Consider the following 22879-nt stretch of genomic DNA (forward strand, 5'->3'; position numbering starts at 1 on the left):
GAAAACGATCATTTATTTTTATACTCCGAGACTTCTGTAATACCTGAAATCCATCATCCCATTTCTCTGAAGTTTTCACACACGGGGAATCCCTATAACCTTCCATTACTTATAGAGTATCCATGAGGTACTTAGTGGTTTGGAATTACAGAGGGAACAGATTAGAATTAAAAAGTTAAAGTAAAAAAAAATCACTGGCAACAGCGAACATGTATCTTACATCTTTGACATATATTTTTCAAAACTCACTACACACTGGAGAAACTCCAAAGAATTGAAAGCTAGTAAACATGATCCCATTTTATAAAAGGGCTCATCCAAGTTAACATATGACAGTAAACTTGTAGCACCACCACAATGAAAATGTTAGTGTTTGCCGCTTGGCTGCCTGCTCCGCTTGTACGTTCCTAGAAGACACTCCATACGAGCTGTTTGGAAGAGACAGGTGATTGACAGTGCGCCCCTGAAGGCTGGAAGTAATTTGCATAAGTCGCACCATTTTTAGAAAGGAGAGGGAAGCCAGCAATCAGAGGAAAAAGATGGGACAACTAGAAAAAATGGATCAGCATCTGCATTGGCCATGTAAAGAGGCACTACGGCTACGAAGTCCTGACTAGACAGGCGAAGGTCAGTGTTTGTCTTCAGGGACTTGAATCCTGCATTGCTCTTAGTTAAGTCGACTGGCGGAATCAGGTGAGCTTGTGGAAGACCTTGTATTGATTATAGTGCGGTACTGACTGTGGAAACATTTTCCATCCAACCATCCATCCATCCTCTTCTGCTTATCCGAGATCGGGTCGCGGGGGCAGCAGATTGAGCAGATATACCCAGACTTCCCTCTCCCCGGCCAATTCTTCTAGCTCTTCCGGGGGAATCCCGAGGCATTCCCAGGCCTGCCGAGAGACATAGTCTCTCCAGCGTGTCCTGGGTCTTCCCTGGGGCCATGCCCGGAACACCTCACCAGGGAGGCATCCTGATCAGATGCCCAAGCCACCTCATCTGACTCCTCTCGATGCGGAGGAGCAGCGGCTCTACTCTGAGCCCCTCCCGGATGACTGAGCTTCTCACTCTGTCTTTAAGGGAAAGCCCAGACACCCTGCGGAGGAAACTCATTTCAGCCGCGTGTATTCGCAATCTCATTCTTTCGGTCACTACCCATACCTCATGACCATAGGTGAGGGTAGGAACGTAGATCGACTGGTAAATTGAGAGCTTTGCCTTATGGCTCAGCTCCTTTTTCACCACGACAGACCGATGCAGAGCCCGCATCACTGCGGATGCCGCACCGATCCGCCTATCGATCTCAAGCTCCATTCTTCCCTCACTCGTGAACAAGACCCCGAGATACTTGAACTCGTCCACTTGGGGCAGAATCTCAACCTGAGAGGGTACTCCACCCTTTTCCGGCTGAGGACCATGGTCTCGGATTTGGAGGTGCTGATTCCCATCCCAGCTGCATCACACTCAGCTGCAAACCGACCCAGAGGGAGCTGAAGATCATGGCCTGATGAAGGAAACAGGACAACATCTTCTGCAAAAAGCAGTGACCCAATCCTGAGTCCACCAAACTGGACCCCCTCAACGCCCTGGCTGCGCCTAGAAATTCTGTCCATAAAAGTTATGAACAGAATCAGTGACAAAGGGCAGCCCTGGCGGAGTCCAACTCTCACTGGAAACAGATTCGACTTACTGCCGGCAATGCGGACCAAGCTCTGACACCGATCGTACAGGGACCGAACAGCCCTTATCAGGGGGTCTGGTACCCCATACTCTCGGAGTACCCCCCACAGGATTCCCAGAGGGACACGGTCAAACACCTTTTCCAAGTCCACAAAACACATGTAGACTGGTTGGGCAAACTCCCATGCACCCTCCAGGACCCTGCTAAGGGTGTAGAGCTGGTCCACTGTTCCGTGACCAGGACGAAAACCATACTGCTCCTCCTGAATCCGAGGTTCGACTATCTGACGGACCCTCCTCTCCAGGACCCCCGAATAGACTTTTCCAGGGAGGCTGAGGAGTGTGATCCCTCTGTAGTTGGAACACACCCTCCGGTCCCCCTTCTTAAAGAGGTGGACCACCACCCCGGTCTGCCAATCCAGAGGCACTGTCCCTGATGTCCATGTGATGCTGCAGAGACGTGTCAACCAAGACAGTCCTACAACATCCAGAGCCTTGAGTAACTCCAGGTGTATCTCATCCACCCCCGGGGCCCTACTACAAAGGAGTTTTTTGACCAGGCTCTGCTTCCTCATTGGAAGGCATGTTAGTGGGATTGAAGAGGTCTTCGAAGTACTCCCCCCACCGACCCACAATGTCCCGAGTCGAGGTCAGCAGCACACCATCTCCTCCATACACAGTGTTGACACTGCACTGCTTCCCCCTCCTGAGACGCTGGATTGTGGACCAGAATCTTCTCGAAGCCGTCTGAAAGTCATTCTTCATGGCCTCCCCAAACTCCTCCCATGCCTGAGTTTTTGCCTCAGCAACCACTGAAGCTGCATTCCGCTTGGCCTGCACGTACCTATTAGCTGCCTCCAGAGTCCCACAGGACAAAAAGGTCCTGTAGGACTCCTTCTTCAGCTTGACGGTATCCCTCACTGCTGATGTCCACCAACAGTTTCGGGGATTGCTGCCACGACAGGCACCGACCACCTTACGGCCACAGCTCCGGTCAGCCTCCTCAACAATGGAGGCATGGAACTTGGCCCATTCGGACTCAATGTCCCCCACTTCCCTCGGGACGTGGTCGAAGTTCTGCCGGAGGTGGGAGTTGAAGCTACTTTTGACAGGGGGCTCTGCTAGACGTTCCCAGCAGACCCTCACAACACGTTTGGGCCTACCAGGCCTGACCAACATCCTCCCCCACCATCGAAGCCTACTCACCACCAGGTGGTGATCAGTTGACAGCTCCGCCTCTCTCTTCACCCGAGTGTCCAAGACATGTGGCCGCAAGTCTGACGACACGACCACAAAGTCGATCATTGAACTGAGGCCTAGGGTGTCCTGGTGCCAAGTGCACATATGAACACCCCTATGCTTGAACATGATGTTCTTTATGGACATTCCATGACGAGCACAGAAATCCAATAACAAAACACCACTTAGGTTCAGATCGGGGGGATTGGGGCCATTCCGACCAATCACGCCCTTCCAGGTCTCACTTTTATTGCCCACGTGAGCATTGAAGTCTCCCAGCAGAATGAGGGAGTCCCCAGAAGGTATGCCCTCTAACACCCCCTCCAGGGACTCCAATAAGGGTGGGTACTCCAAACTGCTGTTCAGTGCATACGCACAAACAACAGTTAGGACCCGTCCCCCCACCCAAAGGCGGAGGAAGGCTACCCTCTCGTCCACCTGGGTAAACCCCAATGAACAGACTCAGGTCAGGGGGGCAATAAGTATGCCCACACTCGCTCAGCGCCTCTCACCGGGGGCAATTCCAGAGTGGTAGAGAGTCCAGCCCCTCTCAAGGAGACTGGTTCCAGAGTCCAAGCTGTGTGTCGAGGTGAGCCCGACTATATCTAGCCGGAACCTCTCGACCTCGCGCACTAGCTCAGGCTCCTTCCCCTTCAGAGTGGTGACATTCCACATCCCAAGAGCCAGCTTCTGTAGCCGAGGATCGGACCGCCAAGGTCCCCGCCTTCGGCCATCACCCAACTCACACTGCACCCGACCTCCTTGGCCCCTCCCATAGGTGGTGAGCCCATGGGAAGTGGAAACATTTTACATTTACATATTAAAATTCATCCGTTGGGCGACTTCTACAGTTCATCCACCTATATATATATATATATATATATAATAAAACAACTTGAACTCTGGACTATTGTGTGAACATCAAGAGGGCCCGGGGTGTGTTTCATTAGTCATTCATACTTTTATGGGGTTATTGTGTGTTGGGGAGGAAAAGGTCATTGCTGTTTTCATCTTTGTGTCTTTCTTTTTTAAACGCGTATTTGTTTTCTGAATGGCTGAAAATGCATCCTGACTGTCAATTTTACATATACTGCATATATGAATTTGACTGTTTAGAGTTGATTATATCGAAAGGGGGTCGTATGGCGGGGAGCTTCGCAGGGTGACATTGGCCTACCCTTACTGTATGTTAGCGGCAGTTATTTACAGTTAAGGAAGCTGAGCAGTAGCGAGTTTCAGCATAATGGGTCAGATTCATTACAAACCTAACTGTGTATCACAGGTAAAGTAATGGACGCAGTGGTTCCTAAACTCGGTCGTGGAGACTCACTGTGCCTGCAGGTTTTTGTTCCAACTAATTTAGTGAGCTGTTATTTCCCAGTTGTTGTATTCTGTGGTCAATATACAAATAACAAAGTAAGTGTGGTAAATATTTTAGTAAAATGTACTAAGCAGTTACATGGGCATGACGTATTTTTTTTAGCAATATTCTCATCCTGATTTTCGTTCTACTTTTCCAGGTGTTTATGGTTATTTCATCCGTTATTTACTAATTAGTGGCTCTGACTATAAAGTAGTTGCATACTTTCATCATTCGTTTGCCTGGGTGTCTGCTCTGCTTGTTTATAAATTATCATTATTAGGATAGAATAAAGGGAGCAAACTGCACAAAAAGGACAAAATAAAAGGAAAACAACAAAACAGAGTCAAACATTTAAAGGTATAGCAAAAATAGAAATACAGTAGTTCTAAATGTCTTATGTATGGAAAAATCATATTACTGTGATTTTATGAATGCAGAATAAGAAAGAACAGCTAATTAAATGAGATCAATTATTGTCACCGATTGAGAATCTGATTTGAACAGGAGGTCCCCAGGACTGAGTTTGGGATCAACTGTATTAAGGAACAGACTGAGCTTCCCATACCAAGAACGGTGCACTAGTGTATGGGTTCAGATAAGGCAGGTTGTCAGCTATATCCTAACTACAGGGTCACGGTGGTGTGCTGGAGCCAATCCCAGCCAGCACAGGGTGCAAGGCAGGAACAAACCCCGGGCAGGGTGCCAGTCCACCGCAGGACACACACACACACACACCAGGGACAATTTAGGATCGCCAATGTACCTAACCTGCATGTGTTTGGACTGTGTGAGGAAACCAGAGCAAACCTACCCAGACACGGAGAGAACATGCAAACTCCACGCAGGGAGGACCCGGGAACCCAACCCAGGCGCTACCACTGCGCCACCGTGTCGCCCAAGGGAGGTTGTACTTTTCTAATCTGCTGGAATTCTGTAAAAAAGTAACAGAGGAATACGACCACAAAGGTGCACATGTTATTATTTGCAGGGCCGTCTTAATGAATGGGCATGCTGGGCAGTTGCCTGGGGGCCCATATGCTAATCTACAGTATGTATGCTGTAACTTGCTGAGTGGTTGTGTAGGTACAGACCCCAGTGCACTGCTTTGTCTGGGGGCCTATAATGCTGTTAAGATTTTCAGAAGGCTTTAGTTAAGAGAGCACAAGAGGCCATGGATCAAAGTAAGAGAAACGTGAATGGGTGCAACATTAGCTAAACACAAGAAACAAAGGAAAACTGGTGATGTTAAAGGTGATTTCCTTAAGGGCTACTGCTCATTGTGATACATACAAACGATCTTGATGAGAATAAACTGTAAATAACAAGCTTGTTTAAAGAATACTCCATCCAAAAAGTATACTCTTTTATATGTTACTTACTCCATGTAGTTTATAGTGATGGCAAGAAAATTTTTTAATGTCATGTTTTAATGCAGATTGGAGAGAAAAAAAAGTTATAATATAACAGAAGCCGATAGTGACCAATGCTGTACCACAGTAAAAAAAAAAAAAAGGAAAAAATCTCATGTAACTCACGTCATATAATCCACATGTCAGTTGTCCATACGATTATATGGTTACTTCAGAAAAAATCAGCACACATCACAAACAGGAAAACTGAAGGCTCATGGGAATGACTTTTTGAACTGATGAGCTGCCTCTTCTCCTCAGGTCTACAGCCCAGTGACTTCCATGCACCTTTAGTTTTCCTGTATATATAATATGTGCTGATTTTTCCAGGAGTCACCGTTTAATAATATCTTAGCAAAAAAGGCATGAGTTTTGCACGTCTTGAGCATACAACTGGGTAACTGACATCTCGATTATGTGACAAGAGAAACGCTACATTTCTTTTCTTCTTTCAATGGATGTTTTCCCAGTCATTTGCTATTGTACAGCTTTAGTCACTACTGGATTCTGTTATATCAAATACGTTTTCTCTCTATTCTGCATGAAAACATGAGATTAAACATTTTTCTTGACCACTACTACTAACTACATGGGGTAAGTAACACATATACAAATATTTTTTAAGTGTGCAGGTGAAACTAAACTTGGTGAAATGTCAGATAATTTCAAACCAGCCAAATCGTTACAAAAGTACTTGAACAGAATTCAGGCTTGGGCAGGTTTGTGGCAAATGCAATTTAATGCAAGCCAGCAGTTTTACATGACAGAAGCTATCAATGTCAAATTTGTATAGACAATGTCAGGTTTAAAACTTGAAATCACACCTCACGAGAAGGACCTAGGAGTCCTAGTGGACTTGTCACTGTCCACATTCAGACAGCGTTTATGAAGAGTGAAGAAGGCTAAAAGGATGGTAAGTCACATACCCCGATGTTTGAAGATTATACTTAAGATATATACAACTCACTGTTGAAGCTTCACTTGGAGTACTGTAGAAGTTTCGGCCTCCATCTTACAAAAAAGATGTAACATGGTGAGAGGAAGTCCAGAGAAGAGTGACTAGGCTGGTTTGGGGGCAGCTGGGTATGAACTATGAGGAAGGACTCAAGGAGCTGAGTCTTTTCAGTTTAAGGAAACAGAGATGTGACATGACTGAAGTTGTTTAAATTATGAAGGGAATTAGTATGGCTGTTTCATTTTAAAATAAGCTCTTCAACAAGAACACAGGAACACAGATGGAAACTTTGTTAAGGTTGAATCTGCGTTTTTGAATGTTCTCCTTTAGTCTGAGAACCACTGACACGTGGAATTAAATACTGAGTAGTAGACAAATGTAGCTCAGGGACCTTCAAAACTGAAGTTTATGTTATTTTGGAGAAATTTGGTGAATAGGATTACTGAGTGTTATTGGGCTGAATAGTCTGTTGGCAACAAAACTATCCTACTGTTTTAAAACCCGCTTCATCCAAATTATAACCACAAGGGTCAGAATTTCGGGATGCCCCCCAATAATTGAACATCTGTAATTTAAAATAAGCAAAGAAAAGAAAAACAACCAGCTAGTTAAAAAAATGCCCCTTTCTGAATAAAAAAGTCTTCCTGATGTGGTTTTTGAGCAGAGAATGCTGTAATAATGTCCAGTAAACACAGGGGGGCACTGTTGCTCTTCAGCCTACTGAATCACTCATGAACTGTAGTTTGTAGTCAGGGATTCTTTAGACAAACCTCTGGTTGGGAATTACTAACAATTATAATTTTAAATGTGTTTTTATAACTTTGAGATACAAATGTAAACAAGATAACACCATGAGAATTTCTTAAAGCAAGAAACACATCATGTTTAGCTTAAAATGCATAAAACAATTAAACTAATTTTAAGAGTCAAAAATGTTCATTTTCAGCTCAAGATAAAGTTTACGAAAATGTGCAATTCTGGGTTATTAGTTAAATTGTGAAGCTCAGATATTCAGAGCCACTACACATCATCCAGTACCTTGCACTTCAGAAGAAGCCACTCTCTACACTTCTTTTGGAGCATAAAATCAGAAAATTCCCGACTGAACTAAAGTCTCCCTACAGTTTGTGCCCATGAGCCAAGCAAATCAAATGCTAGGGCTGAACTGGAGGAGACAGCTGATGTTTTTTTTCTGAGAATAAAATTATTCATATGTCTTTAAGTGCAACGGTGTAATTCTGCAGTCTCACCGCCTATAATTCAAGATTACCCTTTGGCAGATAAAGCCAATGTCATTCTGCTGACTTTGTCTTACCTATTTCTTTATCAGCTTCAGATTTCAATGTTGGGGTCTGTGAATCCTTTCTTACCCTCATTAACTAGGACAGGCTTTTCCGTTCTGGTGTGCCAGACTAGAATCTAAAACAAAAAGAGAAGAAAAATTCCACTTAGCAGCTGTTTCTAAAAAAAGAATGCCAAGCAGTCCAACACAATACATTTACCAACATGGCTGGAGGCGAGTACGTGATTTTCTCTTGCTTTCCTTGCTTGTACATGTATGTCTTAAACATATATGCTGAACATGGCTGTAAATTTACATTACCTGCACTGCACAGATTCAGTTCAGTCTACTCTTACATAGTGGTATCGATTGAGTGCTGTGCTTCCATCTGTCCGTCCATCCATCCATCCTGGAGTAAGATGGAGTGTATCTTAGAAGCACATGGGGCAAAGTGGGAATTAATCTTGGATTAGGTGCCAGTCCATCACTGAGCACATTCATTCACATATCAACACCAAATAAAATACATAATTCAATTAATTTCATCTCAGGAATTGAGAGACAGAAAATGTGCAGCAGCTGTTCAGAAAAGGGCTACATGGCCCTTAGACCCCCTCCTCGACTGGGCAGACATCAAATGCAAAACAGATTCTCATCTTCAGTTACTTCATTCAAGTCCTGCTTAGTCTTTGTCAGGAACTACCTGACACTAAAACAAATCTAAAATGTAAAAAACAATACAAAACAAAGAGCATTTTCATTTTTTTTACCAAAGAGTACCATATCTAAACATCTGCAAAAGTTCTGCAATGTATCTTTTTTAATAATCCTAACACATGGCAGAAGAAATGCATAAAGGTTACAGTATGACAAACACAATAATTTACTTTCATTAATAACATGCACTTTAACGGCTCAAAAGACAAGGTTCCTTTTGTATCTATACTGTACATGTTTGAAAAAACATAAGAAGTCTGACAAATGAGATGAAACCATTGAGTTCTTCATTTGGCTTGATAATAACTAAGTTGTCCTAATATTTCATCCAGATACTTTGTAACAGTTGTCACGCTACATTATTCCTTATTTAATTGAAAGAGCTCTGCTGGATTGAATTTATCAATGCCTTTAAAAGTTTAAGAGATCTGAATCAGGTGCCCACGTAATTTCTCAGCTCAAGATTTAACTTCCTGGGAATATCACAGTAGGACATTCCCTTGAAAGAATGAATTATACTTGTACTTCTACGTTGAGCCTATGGCGTAGCCTGATGCGCTCTTTCTTAAAAATGTTACTAGGCATCATGTTCACGTGAACCCTGTTCACACCTCTATAACTTTGATTGGCCGGGTTGCTAGCTACGTATTTCCTAAAACGCTTTTCTGTTCGTTTCCATCTTCTTGTTTTGAAGTTGGAGAATATATGAAAATCTGGAAAAATGTGAGGAACAAATACGTTCGCCTACAGAACATATCCTGTATCGTCATCCTGGACAGCAAGCTCTGCCTCAATTTTAATGAATCATTTGCTTTTCTTGCATGCTACAAACACCGCTAACAAGTGACCATTCATGTTCCTGTGACGTGGTGTGATGCAGAAGTATCAACTAGTTTTGATGATGTTGCTCCTGTGCATGGATATGATGTAGGCTTGACACAGAAGTATAAATCAACCTTTAGTCCTGGGTTGCACCTGGTTGCTCTCCTCTGCACAGCTTCAAGTGCTGCTATGTCTTTTTCTGGCCTGGTGATCAGAGCTGCACACAATATTCCAGATATGGTCTCACGAGTGTATTATACTGTATAGATAGATAGATAGATAGATAGATAGATAGATAGATAGATAGATAGATAGATACTTTATTAATCCCAATGGGAAATTCACATTCTTCAGCAGCAGCATACTGATACAATAGATAATATTAAATTAAAGAATAATAATAATGCAGGTGAAAAACAGACAATAACTATGTATAATGTTAAATGTTAACGTTTACCCCCCTGGGTGGAATTAAAGAGTCGCATAGTTTGGGGGAGGAACGATCTCCTCAGTCTGTCAGTGGAGCAGGACATTGACAGCAGTCTGTCGCTGAAGATGCTCTTCTGTCTGGAGATGATACTATTAAGTGGATGCAGTGGATTCTCCATAATTGATAGGAGCCTGCTGAGCGCCCTTCGCTCTGCCACAGATGTTAAACTGTCCAGCTCCATGCCAACAATAGAGCTTGCCTTATGAATGAGCATAACATCCTACTCTGTATATTAAACAGTTTTTGCAATATAACTTAATTTGTCTTTTAATTGCTTCTGCACACTGTCTAGATTGTGAGATTATAGTGTCAATGTAAATCTAAATTCTTTTTGCAGATTGTCTCCCAAAATGCTTTTATAATTGACACTTCTTTTGTTTACATGTAGCACTTAGCACTTTTCTTGTTAAACTGTATTTTAGCAAGTGATCACTCATTTTTGAAGCGTCCAGGTCTTTTTGAACTGTTTTTACAGCCCCCTCAGTATTTGCTATTTCTCCAATTTTTATGTCATTTATATGGATTTCACAGTTTACTAAATACACCAGAATCTACGTCATAATGTAAATTTGAAGGAGTAATGCTCCAAGTACAGACGCATGATGATCACACCCCATAGGGCACATTCTTACCTCATATTCCTTAGCCCTAACCCTAACCTATTTTTACCTGTACTTCTTGCCTCCTGGCTGTTAACCACCTTGAGATCCACTTTTATAAGTTACCTCTGATGCCCACAGCTTCTAGTTTCAGAATTAATCTTTGATGCAGAAATATATTAAGAGCTTATTTTTTACCTACCACTTTAGTAGCCAGCTGAAAACAGTTTAGCAGATTGGTTTGGCAGGAGCTTCCTCCCATAAAACCAGGCTGGCTTTTATTTATTTTTTATTACAGTTTCCATAATTTTGCATGGAATAGATACAAGGCTTATCAGTCTATAATTACCAGGATCCATTTTATTTCCATTCACGTAGCTCGGAGTCACATTTGTGACCTTCTAGTCATTATGAACATCTTCCATTTGAAGTGATTGTTGGAATATTCTTTAGGATGTATATAATTTCCTTCAGTACAATGGGTAAAATCCCATCATCTCTGGAGATTTTGTTAGTTTGAAGCATATCTGACTTTCTTTTCTGAGATCTAAAACCTGAGTGCTTATTTTTTACTATTGCAATTATGTCACTCAACTCGTTTCTTTTACAAGTAATAGGGTAAGACATTCACTTATTACTAAATTAATCAAATTACAAGGCTAAATAAAGAATTAAAGAAAAGTAAGATTTTCAGTACTTTGGAAAGTCAGGAAAACTAGGAATATTTTTGTACAGGAGAATGGTCAGGTCAGCCACATTGTTATTTTCTTGGTCTTAAATAAAAGAGGCAACTCTAAATTCTAATCCAATATCTGTCACTTCTAAATTACCATTGCTTGGAGAAAGACAGAGAGACAGAGAGCCAATATCATCCCCCATGCAGCAGAGATGGCAGCTGAAAACAAAGCCTTGGGCTTCTCAGGTCCCATCTTCTGCTGGCTGACCTAAATTCCCAGCAGAGTGGTGTAATTGGTCTTATGATTTCTTTCATAGTTTAGCAGAATAAAAAAGTCTGAATTAGCATAAGCCAACCTAATTCAGGGTTCAAAAGAAATGCAATGATTTACCTCATAATACATAATAAACAAGAATAGTTGCATCATATATTTGAAATATTAAAATGTGTGCTTTAATTGAAATATTTAAAGTCTGAATAGTCTTGATTGTAATAGAAAACAATAAAAATAACATCACATTCTTAATCAGTGACTCTGAAATAGTCTAAAATGGTACCCCACTTGCTTATGTTTAAAATGGGTTATATTCAATGTTCTGAAAGTGTCTCTTACAGGGTTAGGACCACCGGTTAAGTGTCAAATATCAAAAAATATTAGTAACACTTTAGTTGAGATACTGCAAAAATGCGTCTATTAATCATTTACTGTTATGTAACAAGACCTTAACAAAGGCTTCTTCAGATATCAATAACACTTACAAAAATTCTTAATAATAATTCTTTGCATTTATATAGCACTTTTCTTACTACTCAAAGTGCTTAGCAATTGCAGGTTAAGGGTCTTGCTCAAGGGCCCAACAGAGCAGAGTCTCTCTTTTGGCATTTATGGGATTCGAACTGGCAACCTTCCGATTGTCAGTGCAGATCCCTAGCCTCAGAGCCACCACTCCACCACAAAGCATCAGTAAAGTGTTTCTTCATCTCTCCAATGTGACCTACTAACAAAACTTCACTTTGGAGTGCTCTGAGGTGGCTTAACTGAGACACTCTTTGCTTTATATTACATGTTTGGAATAAGACTCGTGAATCCTTTATATTAAGAAGTATTTTTACCATCATGTCAATGTGCCACACAGCACAGAGATGAATAACCAACCTACTGATGTTTTATAAGCATAATGAAGAACAAACAAAGCCTTTTTTAAGGTCTTGTCACATAAGAGTAAATGTGTTATAGATGACTATAACAAAAGTGTTACCAAAATATGATCATATTTGTGATAAGCAACCTCGAAGTAACATAAAACAACACTCCACATACCCATATAGCCGATTCCCATTGTTTCAAAGTTTTGTGAAAAAGACTAAGTTTGACTCCTTGTATCCCATTAGGGGGTAAACCACTGAGGACGGTTGATATGGTTTGCATAATTTTATGCCCTTCTAATGATTTTTTCTGAAGACACTGATTGGTTTTCTCTTTATTAAAAGGATATAATTTTCTACAAAAAAACATGATCCAAAATTGGTCTAAAGATGAGGGCTTTTTGGGCCTAGAAGGCCAAAAATAAGAGAGAACCCCAAAACGTCAATGGGCCAGCACTTGTGTATATGGAGATGTCTATAAGGTCCTATGCTCTTTCTTGCCCACGCAGGTCTGCTAGTGGACAGTGTCTGGTGATTCCACCTCTATGTATTACAGTATCAAATCTCAACCCAGACTCTCTTCATGTGTACCTCCTGGTTGATGGGACGAGCAGCCCAACTCCATCTGAACTGCTGACTCTCTCAACGTGTTTAGGAAGTGATTGAAATCCCTACTGAAATTGTTAATGAATATTGTTTGCTCGGTGGACATCTGTCATATTGTTAATTGAAAGGTTTTAGGTTATACTGTCTTTATAACTCTTCACTTGAGGTGATAAACTTTTGTAACCTGTCCTGCTACACTTGTTCAAAACATTCCCCAGACTTATATTACTTGATTATGTTGACCTCCTATGTAAGTCACTTTGAATAAAAGCTTCATCTGCTAAGCAAATAAATGTAAATGTATAAAGCTCAATGTCTTGCAAAACTAGACATCAAGATGAGTCGAATGGTATATCATTTGTGGGGTTCTTCTAATACCGGTGAGTAGGAGCTTCTGGACAAAAAACGTAAGTTATTTCAAAGTGTTTATACATAACTAGCTGTGTAATCCTGTGCTATAAAAAGCCCAGGGTCCTAGAAACTACTGAAATCATCAGAAAAATAATTGAAATGCAGAGATGTCAGGTAATTGAAAGGAACTACTCTGGGCGTCTCTCTACTAGGAGGATTTGTTTTACCGACGTGCTCGCCTTACTTGTGCATTAGCGGCGGGAGGAAAAGTAAAAGGGATTCCGTTTTGCCGATGTCAGCGGCTGAGCAACTTTGTCTTTTTTCCAAGGTTTTGCTTTGCCGACATGTTGGCCCCACTTGTGTTATTAGTGGTTAAGTGAATTTTCTGTTTCCTCGGAGGTGGAGCCCTTACCCCGACTCCACCTCTCACTTCCGGGCCAGACAGACACACACACACTTCCACGCGTAAACGTTTATATATAAGATTCTTACAAATACAAAATATCACTGATTTGAATTTCTTTGTTAAGATAGACTATTAGTTGTCTGCAATGACTGTTAGTTTTCTCAGATTGTTTCCTGAAAGGGAAAATGAGGCAAAGGAGTCCCAAAGAAAAGTTGGGAAAAGTCATCTACTACAAAAGTCCAAAAAATGGAATAAAAATGGGCATGCAGTGGCACAATAGAAAAAAGGCTTATTGTGTGCCTTCTGAGTATACTCGGCTTGTCAACAAATTTGTCTTTCTCAAGTGGGTCTGCGTCAGGGAGCTCTGTCACACAGGACTGCTTTCCTGAGAGACAGAGAGAGACAACATCTTCCAGAACCTTTTGGTTTTATGCGATCCTTAATGGAAGAGGCTTGCCTTTGGAGGTAGAGGGCAGTGTCTAGGTGCTCCGAGTGGGCGTCTTCATGGTGCTGCAGAGGAAAACCAAGGACTGTAGTATTAGCTGTGGTGCCCCCACTTACCACAGCAGAGTATCTTATTTGAGCCTGGAAAGTGATCCTCAAATGCCCATGTGTGAGAACCATTATATAATTTAGCTGGATTACATTTACAGCTGGCAGTAAAATGCATCTTCAGAGTCACTCCTGTTTTTCTGTGAAGCACAGCGCACTACAGCTATACTAGCCTGCAGTAAGAACTGAAAATGGCACTTGTAATCACCCAATTTTGTTGTTTTAGCATGATGCCAAAGATGTTACCATCTCAAGAAAGAAACAGAAGGTCAACCATGCATTTTTCAAACCTGTGCAGGTAACAGGGCTGACAACCCTTCTGTGGCATATGTGAGTGCTGCCTTAATTGGTATATGTGGATAGGAAACATATTTGCATCTCCACTCATGTTAAATGTGATTGCTGTCCATTTCTGACAAACTCCAAACGTGAGCCGTGTGATCCAGTATGTTTTTTTAATGTTGTCAAATTCCATCCAGTCAGGATGCATGGTGTATACCAGGGGTGTCCATCTCTGGTCCTGGTGGGCCACAGTGGCTGCATGTTTTCATTCTAACCCTTTTCCTGATTAGTGACCAGTGTTCATGGCTAATTGACTCCTTTTCCCTTCATTTTAATAGCCCTCATTTTAAGGATTCAGTCCTCAGAATTGATTTGTTTCTTCATTAAATGGCATCCAAAGAGAAATGAGATGAGAAATGAGCCAACAGATTTGGAACATCAAACTCCAGCCAATTTTACTCCAACCAGTTTCTTAATGAGAAGTCAATTCTTGCTGTTAATTAAACCTGTTATTGAATATCATGACTTGTTGCTGCTCTCATTCTGCCACAGCAGACTGTTGATTTTCTATTTTTTCTAAGACCACCATCAAAATGTTTTGGTGACCTGAGCAGACCAACATAACCAAGACCTTCACCTATCTTTATTTTCAGGTTAGCTTGTCATGTGGTGGCTTGTTTTGTGTCTCATTATTGTTTGGTTGCTCATTAAGGAAAAAGAAACAACTAAGGGGTCTGAGTCACGTCAATTACAACTAAGGCAAAACAAGTTAATCAGCAGCAAAAACAGCTCACTAATTTAGAAGATGGTTAGAGTGAAAACCTGCAACCACTGTGGCCCACCAGGACCAGAATTGGATAGCCCAGGGGCCTCATGTATAAACAGTGCGTACGCACAGAAATGTTGCGTAAGAACGTTTCCACGTTCAAATCATCCATCCATCCATCCATCCATTTTCCAACCCGCTGAATCCGAACACAGGGTCACGGAGGTCTGCTGGAGCCAATCCCAGCCAACACAGGGCACAAGGCAGGAACAAAATCTCCACTTGGCATAAAGCCACGCACTTTTCCACGGTACCTCATACCCTGTCGTACGCAAGTTCTCCGCTCAGTTTTGCAGACTGGTGGCACCCAGCGTCAAAGCAGTGCTACTCTTCCTGTGTGGTTACCCTTTCTTAGATCCACATCCACGACGGCGGCTTTATCAAATACACTGAAATTAACCGCATATCGTTCATAAATTTAATGCATCTGATTGTAATTAGCCTGTAACAATATAATGGTTCACAGAATGGTCAAACTATTCTAAATACCATAACTGCTTTAGCGTTGTTACTGTCACTGCACCTTCTTCTTCTGTCAGCTGCTCCCATTAGGGATTGCCACAGCAGATCATCTTTTTCCATATTACTCTCACTGCACCACTCTGAGTATTTATATCACTGTATGTGAGTGTGAATCACAGATCTACAGCGATTGGAAAGAGAATTATCGGTAAACAGCATCAAGCACTCACTGCCTCAGCCATTCGCTATTTGAACTGCTCTCATCCGACCAACGCTTCACAGCCTTTCCTGTTCGGACCTCGCGGTTCACAAACAGTCTCATCCCAAGAACTATACACGCACTCAATCAGTCCATCAAGTGCTCCTTGTAGAACTGTTTGTACTTGCAAGTTACAGTGAGGTAATTGTACTTATGATACAGTTATAATATTGCACAACCTGAGCCACTTTATAAAGCGCGTATTTACATATGATAACGATATCATTTTTAAGATGAAATGCAGTAAAATATGTTGATTATATTATACAGATAAAACTTTAACTTTAACTACACGGTGCCGCAGCACTAGGGAGCTTCATCTTCGTTCACGGTTTGTTCCTGCCTCGCGCTGTATTCATGCTGTGGCTGGCGCGACACTTGAAGGACAGATGGATAGAATAATTAAACATTACGAAGATCTTTCGATGTTCCTTAAAAGTTTTGAAGAATCGGCGTTCTAAGCTTACAGATGGCTTAACGTCTATTACAGAGCTGATTGTGTGGCGATTGGGTATTTGGAGAAAGAAAAGTAAGGACAGGAATTGGGGGTTAGTACATTTGAAAAAGACAGTACTTCTGCAATAAAACATTTCATTGAAAGTCGCGCATGGTGCAGCAAGCATCTTGCGTAAGACATGAACAATCACTGCGCCCCCGTGTTCCCATGTTTAATAACATGCTTTAACTCATATTATCATGAAAATGATATCACGTATACTTCTCAGTATTTTAATTATTCAGAGAGCTGTAATATTACGAACGTAATGGATTCTGTGTCCTCTCAGAGGAAGAGCACGTAGTGATTGAGGCACATAGAGCACATATAAGATCAAATACAAAACAAAGCATTTAACGTGCTACTTTAGTTACAATGGAATTTGAGAAACTAGTAAATTAAACGATTTTAAGATGAAGTTTATGATGTTCTACTTTAATAACAAAATAAACTATGTGATTAAAGTGGAAATTTTGAGATTAAAGTTGACAGTTCATGCTTTTTTCACACTGTGTGCCTTTTTTTTCACTGTATCCTAATAAGCTTTCATATGACACTCAGACGGTGGGCTACGAGTCGCCTTTTCACGCCGACTTTGATATGTGACAACTTTTTTATTTCGGGCACTGTGCGACTTTGTGAACTTGAGCTTTGCAGTTTCTCCGACATGCTATGTCACTCAATCAACTTCCTTTTGTTGCTTATATAACTGTTTAAACCAACACATAGTACGTTTTTCTTTGCCTCCATTTGGTATTCGCTGAAATTCTTCTATTTTTCCTCGTACTTTTGACATTGCCTTTTCACAGAGCGCTGGGCTTAAGTGCTATTTATATTGATTTGCATATTCAAAGAGGTGTAATTCTGGGAGGAGTTGGGGCAGGACAGCAAGCACGTGTATGAGCGTTTATTTTCACGCTGAGCAGGATTTATGTAGTGGAAGAGCGCAGAAGTTGGCGAACGCACAGTTTCCTGCATGTGGATTTTTCTGTGCGTAAGCACATTTCGGCTTTTGTGCTTACGTTATGTTATAGTGCGAATTCTACGCACAGCGTTATGCATGAGGCCCCAGGTGTTTACAGATGAACTTTGCTTCAGTGACTAATTCTGAAAACCTGACCACCGTTCTCACTCGACTTTATGCGTTGATGTAATTTTTTTGCTCAACGCTGACTTCAGTCCTATGGCTGCAAGTAGCTTTCCTAACAAGAAAAGGAAAGCTGATAAAAAGAGTAGACAGTTTCTAGAGAGACGCCAGGCAAAATATACGATTGTGATGAGCAGAGACCTACCTATTTGTCTTATTTGGAAAGAAAATGTGGCAGTAGTTGTTTCTTGATATATTCTTGCTCACGTTGGGTATATAAAGTGTTATTTTTGGGCCTCAGTAAACGGAATTTGACACCCCCGGGTTGATGGATGGAATGCTTCAGAACCATGACTTAAAAATGCTGTTGGAGGCCAACCTTAAAGTCTTAATAGTACTCTGCGGAGATTTGCAGCACCCACTTTATAGCTCTAAAGTACTTTCCCATAAAGGTTTAATATGCCACTGTTTCTGAGGACCAACACAGTAAAAAAGAAGAGAATTTAAAATGATGTGGAGCATAATCAGCTCAAAATTCAATATACAGCAGATGAAAAGAGAGATGAATGAAGTGCTGGATTAGCTAATTTAAGACAATTTTATATCAGTTTTAATACCCTTATAAAAATGCCTTAAAAGACTCTGCTGAGTGCTGGAAAATCTGTAAAATGATATGCTGGAACGTGTTCACAAGAGTCTGACTGAAAGCATGTGCAGTGCTCCCTTAAACTGACTGTTGTGGGGCAAAAAGGTAAAGATTCAGGGTAGATGTGGGAAAAGATTGAATAAGAAGAAGTTGAATAATTTGTTACTTGATATGATAACTGCCCAGTTGAACTTTAGATTAGATTACATATACTTTATTGAATGACAACCTGTGAAAACAGTGTAGTATAATCTGTAGAATTGTATAGATATGCTCGTATTAGAGTGTCAGCTGGGCTTTCCCCAAGAACTATAGCGTTTTTTTTCTTTTTTTTTTGGCCCTTTCCGCTATAAAATGTGAGCAGGCAGCTCCCTAAGAATGTTATGCAGGTAAAGGCTGAGTTTTCACATTCAAGACCTAATCAGAGTCCTGGACCTGTTAGCAATTTCAAGCCAAGTTGTTCTCAATATACATGGGGGCACAAGTACAATAGTCTGATATTTAGACGCTACTTCACTCCGCCTCACATGGATGATAAGGAAAAATGTGGCTCATTGCTGCTTATTTCCTTACTCAGTTGTAGATGTAACATCTGCTGCTATGTTAGATTAAAATTTTAAACAGGATTTTAGCACACCTACTATTAAAACATGTGAAATTATGGTCCTAAAACAAAACACAAGTAATAACCTAGTGTCATCTGCATTCGCATAGGGGAAAGCTTAAGGGCTCTGGGGCCTCATGCATAACGCCGTGCGTAGAATTCGCACTATAACATGACGTAAGCACAAAAGCCGAAATGTGCTTATGCACAGAAAAATCCAGATGCAGGAATCTGTGCGTTCGCCAACTTCCACGTTCTTCCGCTACATAAATCCCGGTCACTCGTGGAAATAAACGCTCGTGCACGCGCCTGCTGTCCCGCCCCAACTCCTCCCAGAATTACACCTCTTTGAATATGCAAATCAATATAAATAGCCCTTAAGCTCAGCATTCTGTGAAAAGGCAATGGCAAAAGTACGAAGAAAAATAGCAGAATTTCAGCGAATACCAAATTGAGGCAAAGAAAAATATACTATTTGTTGGTTTAAACAGTAGCCCACCGTCGGAATTTCATATTAAAGCTTATTAGGGTACAGTGAAAAAAAAGGCACACAGTGTGAAAAAAGCATGAACTGTCAACTTTAATCTCGAAATTTCCACTTTAATCACGTAGTTTATTTTGTCATTAAAGTAGAACATCATAAACTTCATCTTAAAATCGTTTAATTTACTAGTTTATATGTGCTCTATGTGCCTGAATCTCTACGTGTTCTTCCTCCGACACAGAATCCATTACGTTCGTAATATTACAGCTCTCTGAATAATTAAAATACTGAGAAGTATACGTGATATCATTGTCATGATGATATAAGTTAAAGCATGTTATTAAACATGGGAACACGGTGGTGCAGTGATTGTTCATGTCTTATGCAAGATGCTTGCTGCGCCAAGCGCAACCTTCAATGAAATGCTTTATTACAGAAGTACTGTCTTTTACAAACGTACAAACCCCCAATTCCTGTCCTTACTTTTCTTTCTCCAAATACCCAATCGCCACACAATCAGCTCTGTAATAGACGTTAAGCCATCTGTAAGCTTAGAATGCCGATTCTTCAAAACTTTTAAGGAACATCGAAAGATCTTCGTAATGTTTAATTATTCTATCCATCTGTCCTTCAAGTGTCGCGCCAGCCACAGCAATGAATACAGCGCGAGGCAGGAACAAACCGTGAACGAAGATCAAGCTCCCTAGTGCTGCGGCACCGTGTAGTTAAAGTTAAAGTTTTATCTGTATAATATAATCAACATATTTTGCTACATTTCATCTTAAAAATGATATCGTTATCATATGTAAATACGCGCTTTATAAAGTGGCTCAGGTTGTGCAATATTATAACTGTATCATAAGTACAATTACCTCACGGTAACTTGCAAGTACAAACAGTTCTACAAGGAGCACTTGATGGACTGATTGAGTGCGTGTATAGTTCTTGGGATGAAACTGTTTGTGAACCGCGAGGTCCGAACAGGAAAGGCTGTGAAGCGTTGGTCGGATGAGAGCAGTTCAAATAGCGAATGGCTGTGGCAGCGAGTGCTTGATGCTGTTTACCGATAATTCTCTTTCCAATCGCTGTAGATCTGTGATTCACACTCACATACAGTGATATAAATACTCAGAGTGGTGCAGTGAGAGTAATATGGAAAAACATGATCTGCTGTGGCAACCCCTAATGGGAGCAGCTGACAGAAGAAGAAGAAGGTGCAGTGAGAGTAACAATGCTAAAGCAGTTATGGTATTTAGAATAGTTTGACCATTCTGTGGACCATTATATTGTTACAGGTTAATTACAATCAGATGCATTAAATTTATGAACGATATGCGGTTAATTTCAGTGTATTTGATAAAACCTCCGTCGTGGATGATGATCTAAGAAAGGGTAACCACACAGGAACAGCAGCACTGCTTTGACGCTGGGTGCTGCCAGTCTGCAAAACTGAGCGGAGAACTTGCGTACGACAGAGTATGAGGTACCGTGGAAAAGTGTGTGGTTTTACGCCAAGTGTAGGTTTTATACATCGTGATTTGAATGTGGAAATGTTCTTGCGCAACATTTCTGTGCGTATGCACCGTTTATACATGAGGCCCCTGGTGATTGCAATAACCCACCATTCCAGGGGTTGGCACTGTGTTCTAATACCTGCTCTTTTCCTCCCTCTGCAGACCAGATGATTGACAACTGTAATATCTCTGATGTCTCTTCTGGTTTTATGTTCTTCTGGCAGGAAGAGGCGGATCCAGGCAGACAAACAATGGAAGTGACGTCAGATACAACTGTCAATCATCTGGTCTGCAGAAGGAGGAAGAGAACACAGCGTGAACCCCTAGAGCAGCTAGTAATTACAATCACCAGAGCCCTTAAGCTTTCCCCTATGTTTGCATGTGCATAATACTAGTTAAAAATAAGAAGGTGTTGATAGTTCATATGTTTTCTAAATAGTTACTTCTTTCAGTTCCTCAACAAGGTATAACACATTTTATTACTTGTGGTTTGGAAGTTTCAATTATTTGACAATTTTCTCACTTGTCGATATGTATTTCTGTCTTGTTCTTGTATTCTGTATCCTGGAATTTGTCTTGCATGCCTATGAGCCATCATGTTTGCCTGCTGCTCAATTACTGCATACACAGAATTACTTTTTGCTTGTCTAGGTGCTTCAGTGCCTGGTGTTCTTATTGTTTCTTGTTCTATGTCACATAAGCACATTCTTCGATTTGCTTGACTGTCAGCTGATGTCACTGCTTTTCTTCTTCTTCTTCTTCTTCTTCTTCTTCTTCTTCTTCTTCTCCATCCTACCATTTTGGTGGTTCACAGTTTGTTTCATGATCACTTTGTCGTAAACACATGAGCACACTTTATGCACGTTTAAGAAAGTTCAATGTTTGCTGATCATAAATATAACAGATTCCAAAATAGAATTTAGTTTTTATAAGCATGTTGTTTATAAAATATAAAGTAAGGAGCCTTTTGAGTTAGGAAGAGGGTTGTGTATCACAACCAAAGGCTAGATATAAAGCACAATAGACTTTCCACCACCACTTTGCACATGTAAGAACTCAAAGTTGATTATGAATTCTGAACATGCATTTGATGAACATTTTGATTGTCAACATGCATTTTTCCATCTTTCTTGTTCTTGAACTCTCAAGTTAAGGAGAGGGTTGCATGGCACAACAAAAGGCTAGATATAAAGCCCGGTAGTCTCTCCGTCAGTTGTTCACATATATTTGATTATGAATTTTAAAATGTGTATTTGATGTGTATTTGATTCTCAATTGTCAGCATGCATTTCTCCATCTTTTTTGTTTTTACATTCTATATCCCGTAGTTTTCTTCTTCTACTTCCTATTATGGTATTGTCACATATTGGCCTCTGCAATTTGCTTGCCACTCAGTAGATGTTGCTAATCTTCTTTTTCTTTCTGCCATGTCACTTGGTTTCGCAATGACTTTGCCTTAATACACACACAGAGACAGGTCACTTTGCTGAAGTTGCAGCAACCTCATATTTTTTCAAATTTCCGGAATGTTTCAGGTCATCAGCTTTCGGTTAAGACCAAGATCAAGATTCAGGATCAGCTGAACAGGTCAGGTTGATCTACAGGCTGCAGAGAGGTGTACTTGTGCGTTCATGTGTTGTGGTTCACCCGCCTTATCACTTGTGTTGCTCACATGTTGTTTCCTTACTTCTCCAGGAGAAGTGCATCTAAACCCAAGCCCTACCTACCACTGACAGTGTTTAGTCTGCATTCTCTATTTATATCTCTGTGTTTTTCTTTCGCTGCTTCAGTTTCCACCCACTTCCAAAAGACATGTCTGTTAATTAGCAACTTCTCAATTACCCATATGAGAGTTCATGAGCCTGTCTGGTGATGAAATGATATTATTATTCAGTGCTGGTGTCTCCTTTATAATCAATAATATTA

The 22879-nt window shown here is 41.0% G+C and overlaps 1 protein-coding gene across 3 annotated transcripts in view; it reads right to left on the reverse strand.

Annotated features, from left to right (window-relative positions):
• Positions 1 to 22879, reverse strand: part of b3gat1b (beta-1,3-glucuronyltransferase 1 (glucuronosyltransferase P) b) — a 226906-nt gene that overhangs the window by 4639 nt on the left and 199388 nt on the right. For all 3 annotated transcript variants that reach the window (XM_028810370.2, XM_028810369.2, XM_051931493.1), the window contains one exon: positions 7962 to 8065. In XM_028810370.2, the coding sequence (XP_028666203.1) occupies positions 7979 to 8065 (87 nt within the window). In that variant the 3' untranslated portion in view covers positions 7962 to 7978. The remainder of the gene's footprint in view (positions 1 to 7961; positions 8066 to 22879) is intronic.

The sequence above is a fragment of the Erpetoichthys calabaricus genome, chromosome 9 (genome assembly GCF_900747795.2).
Source record: "Erpetoichthys calabaricus chromosome 9, fErpCal1.3, whole genome shotgun sequence".
Taxonomy (NCBI): domain Eukaryota; kingdom Metazoa; phylum Chordata; class Cladistia; order Polypteriformes; family Polypteridae; genus Erpetoichthys; species Erpetoichthys calabaricus.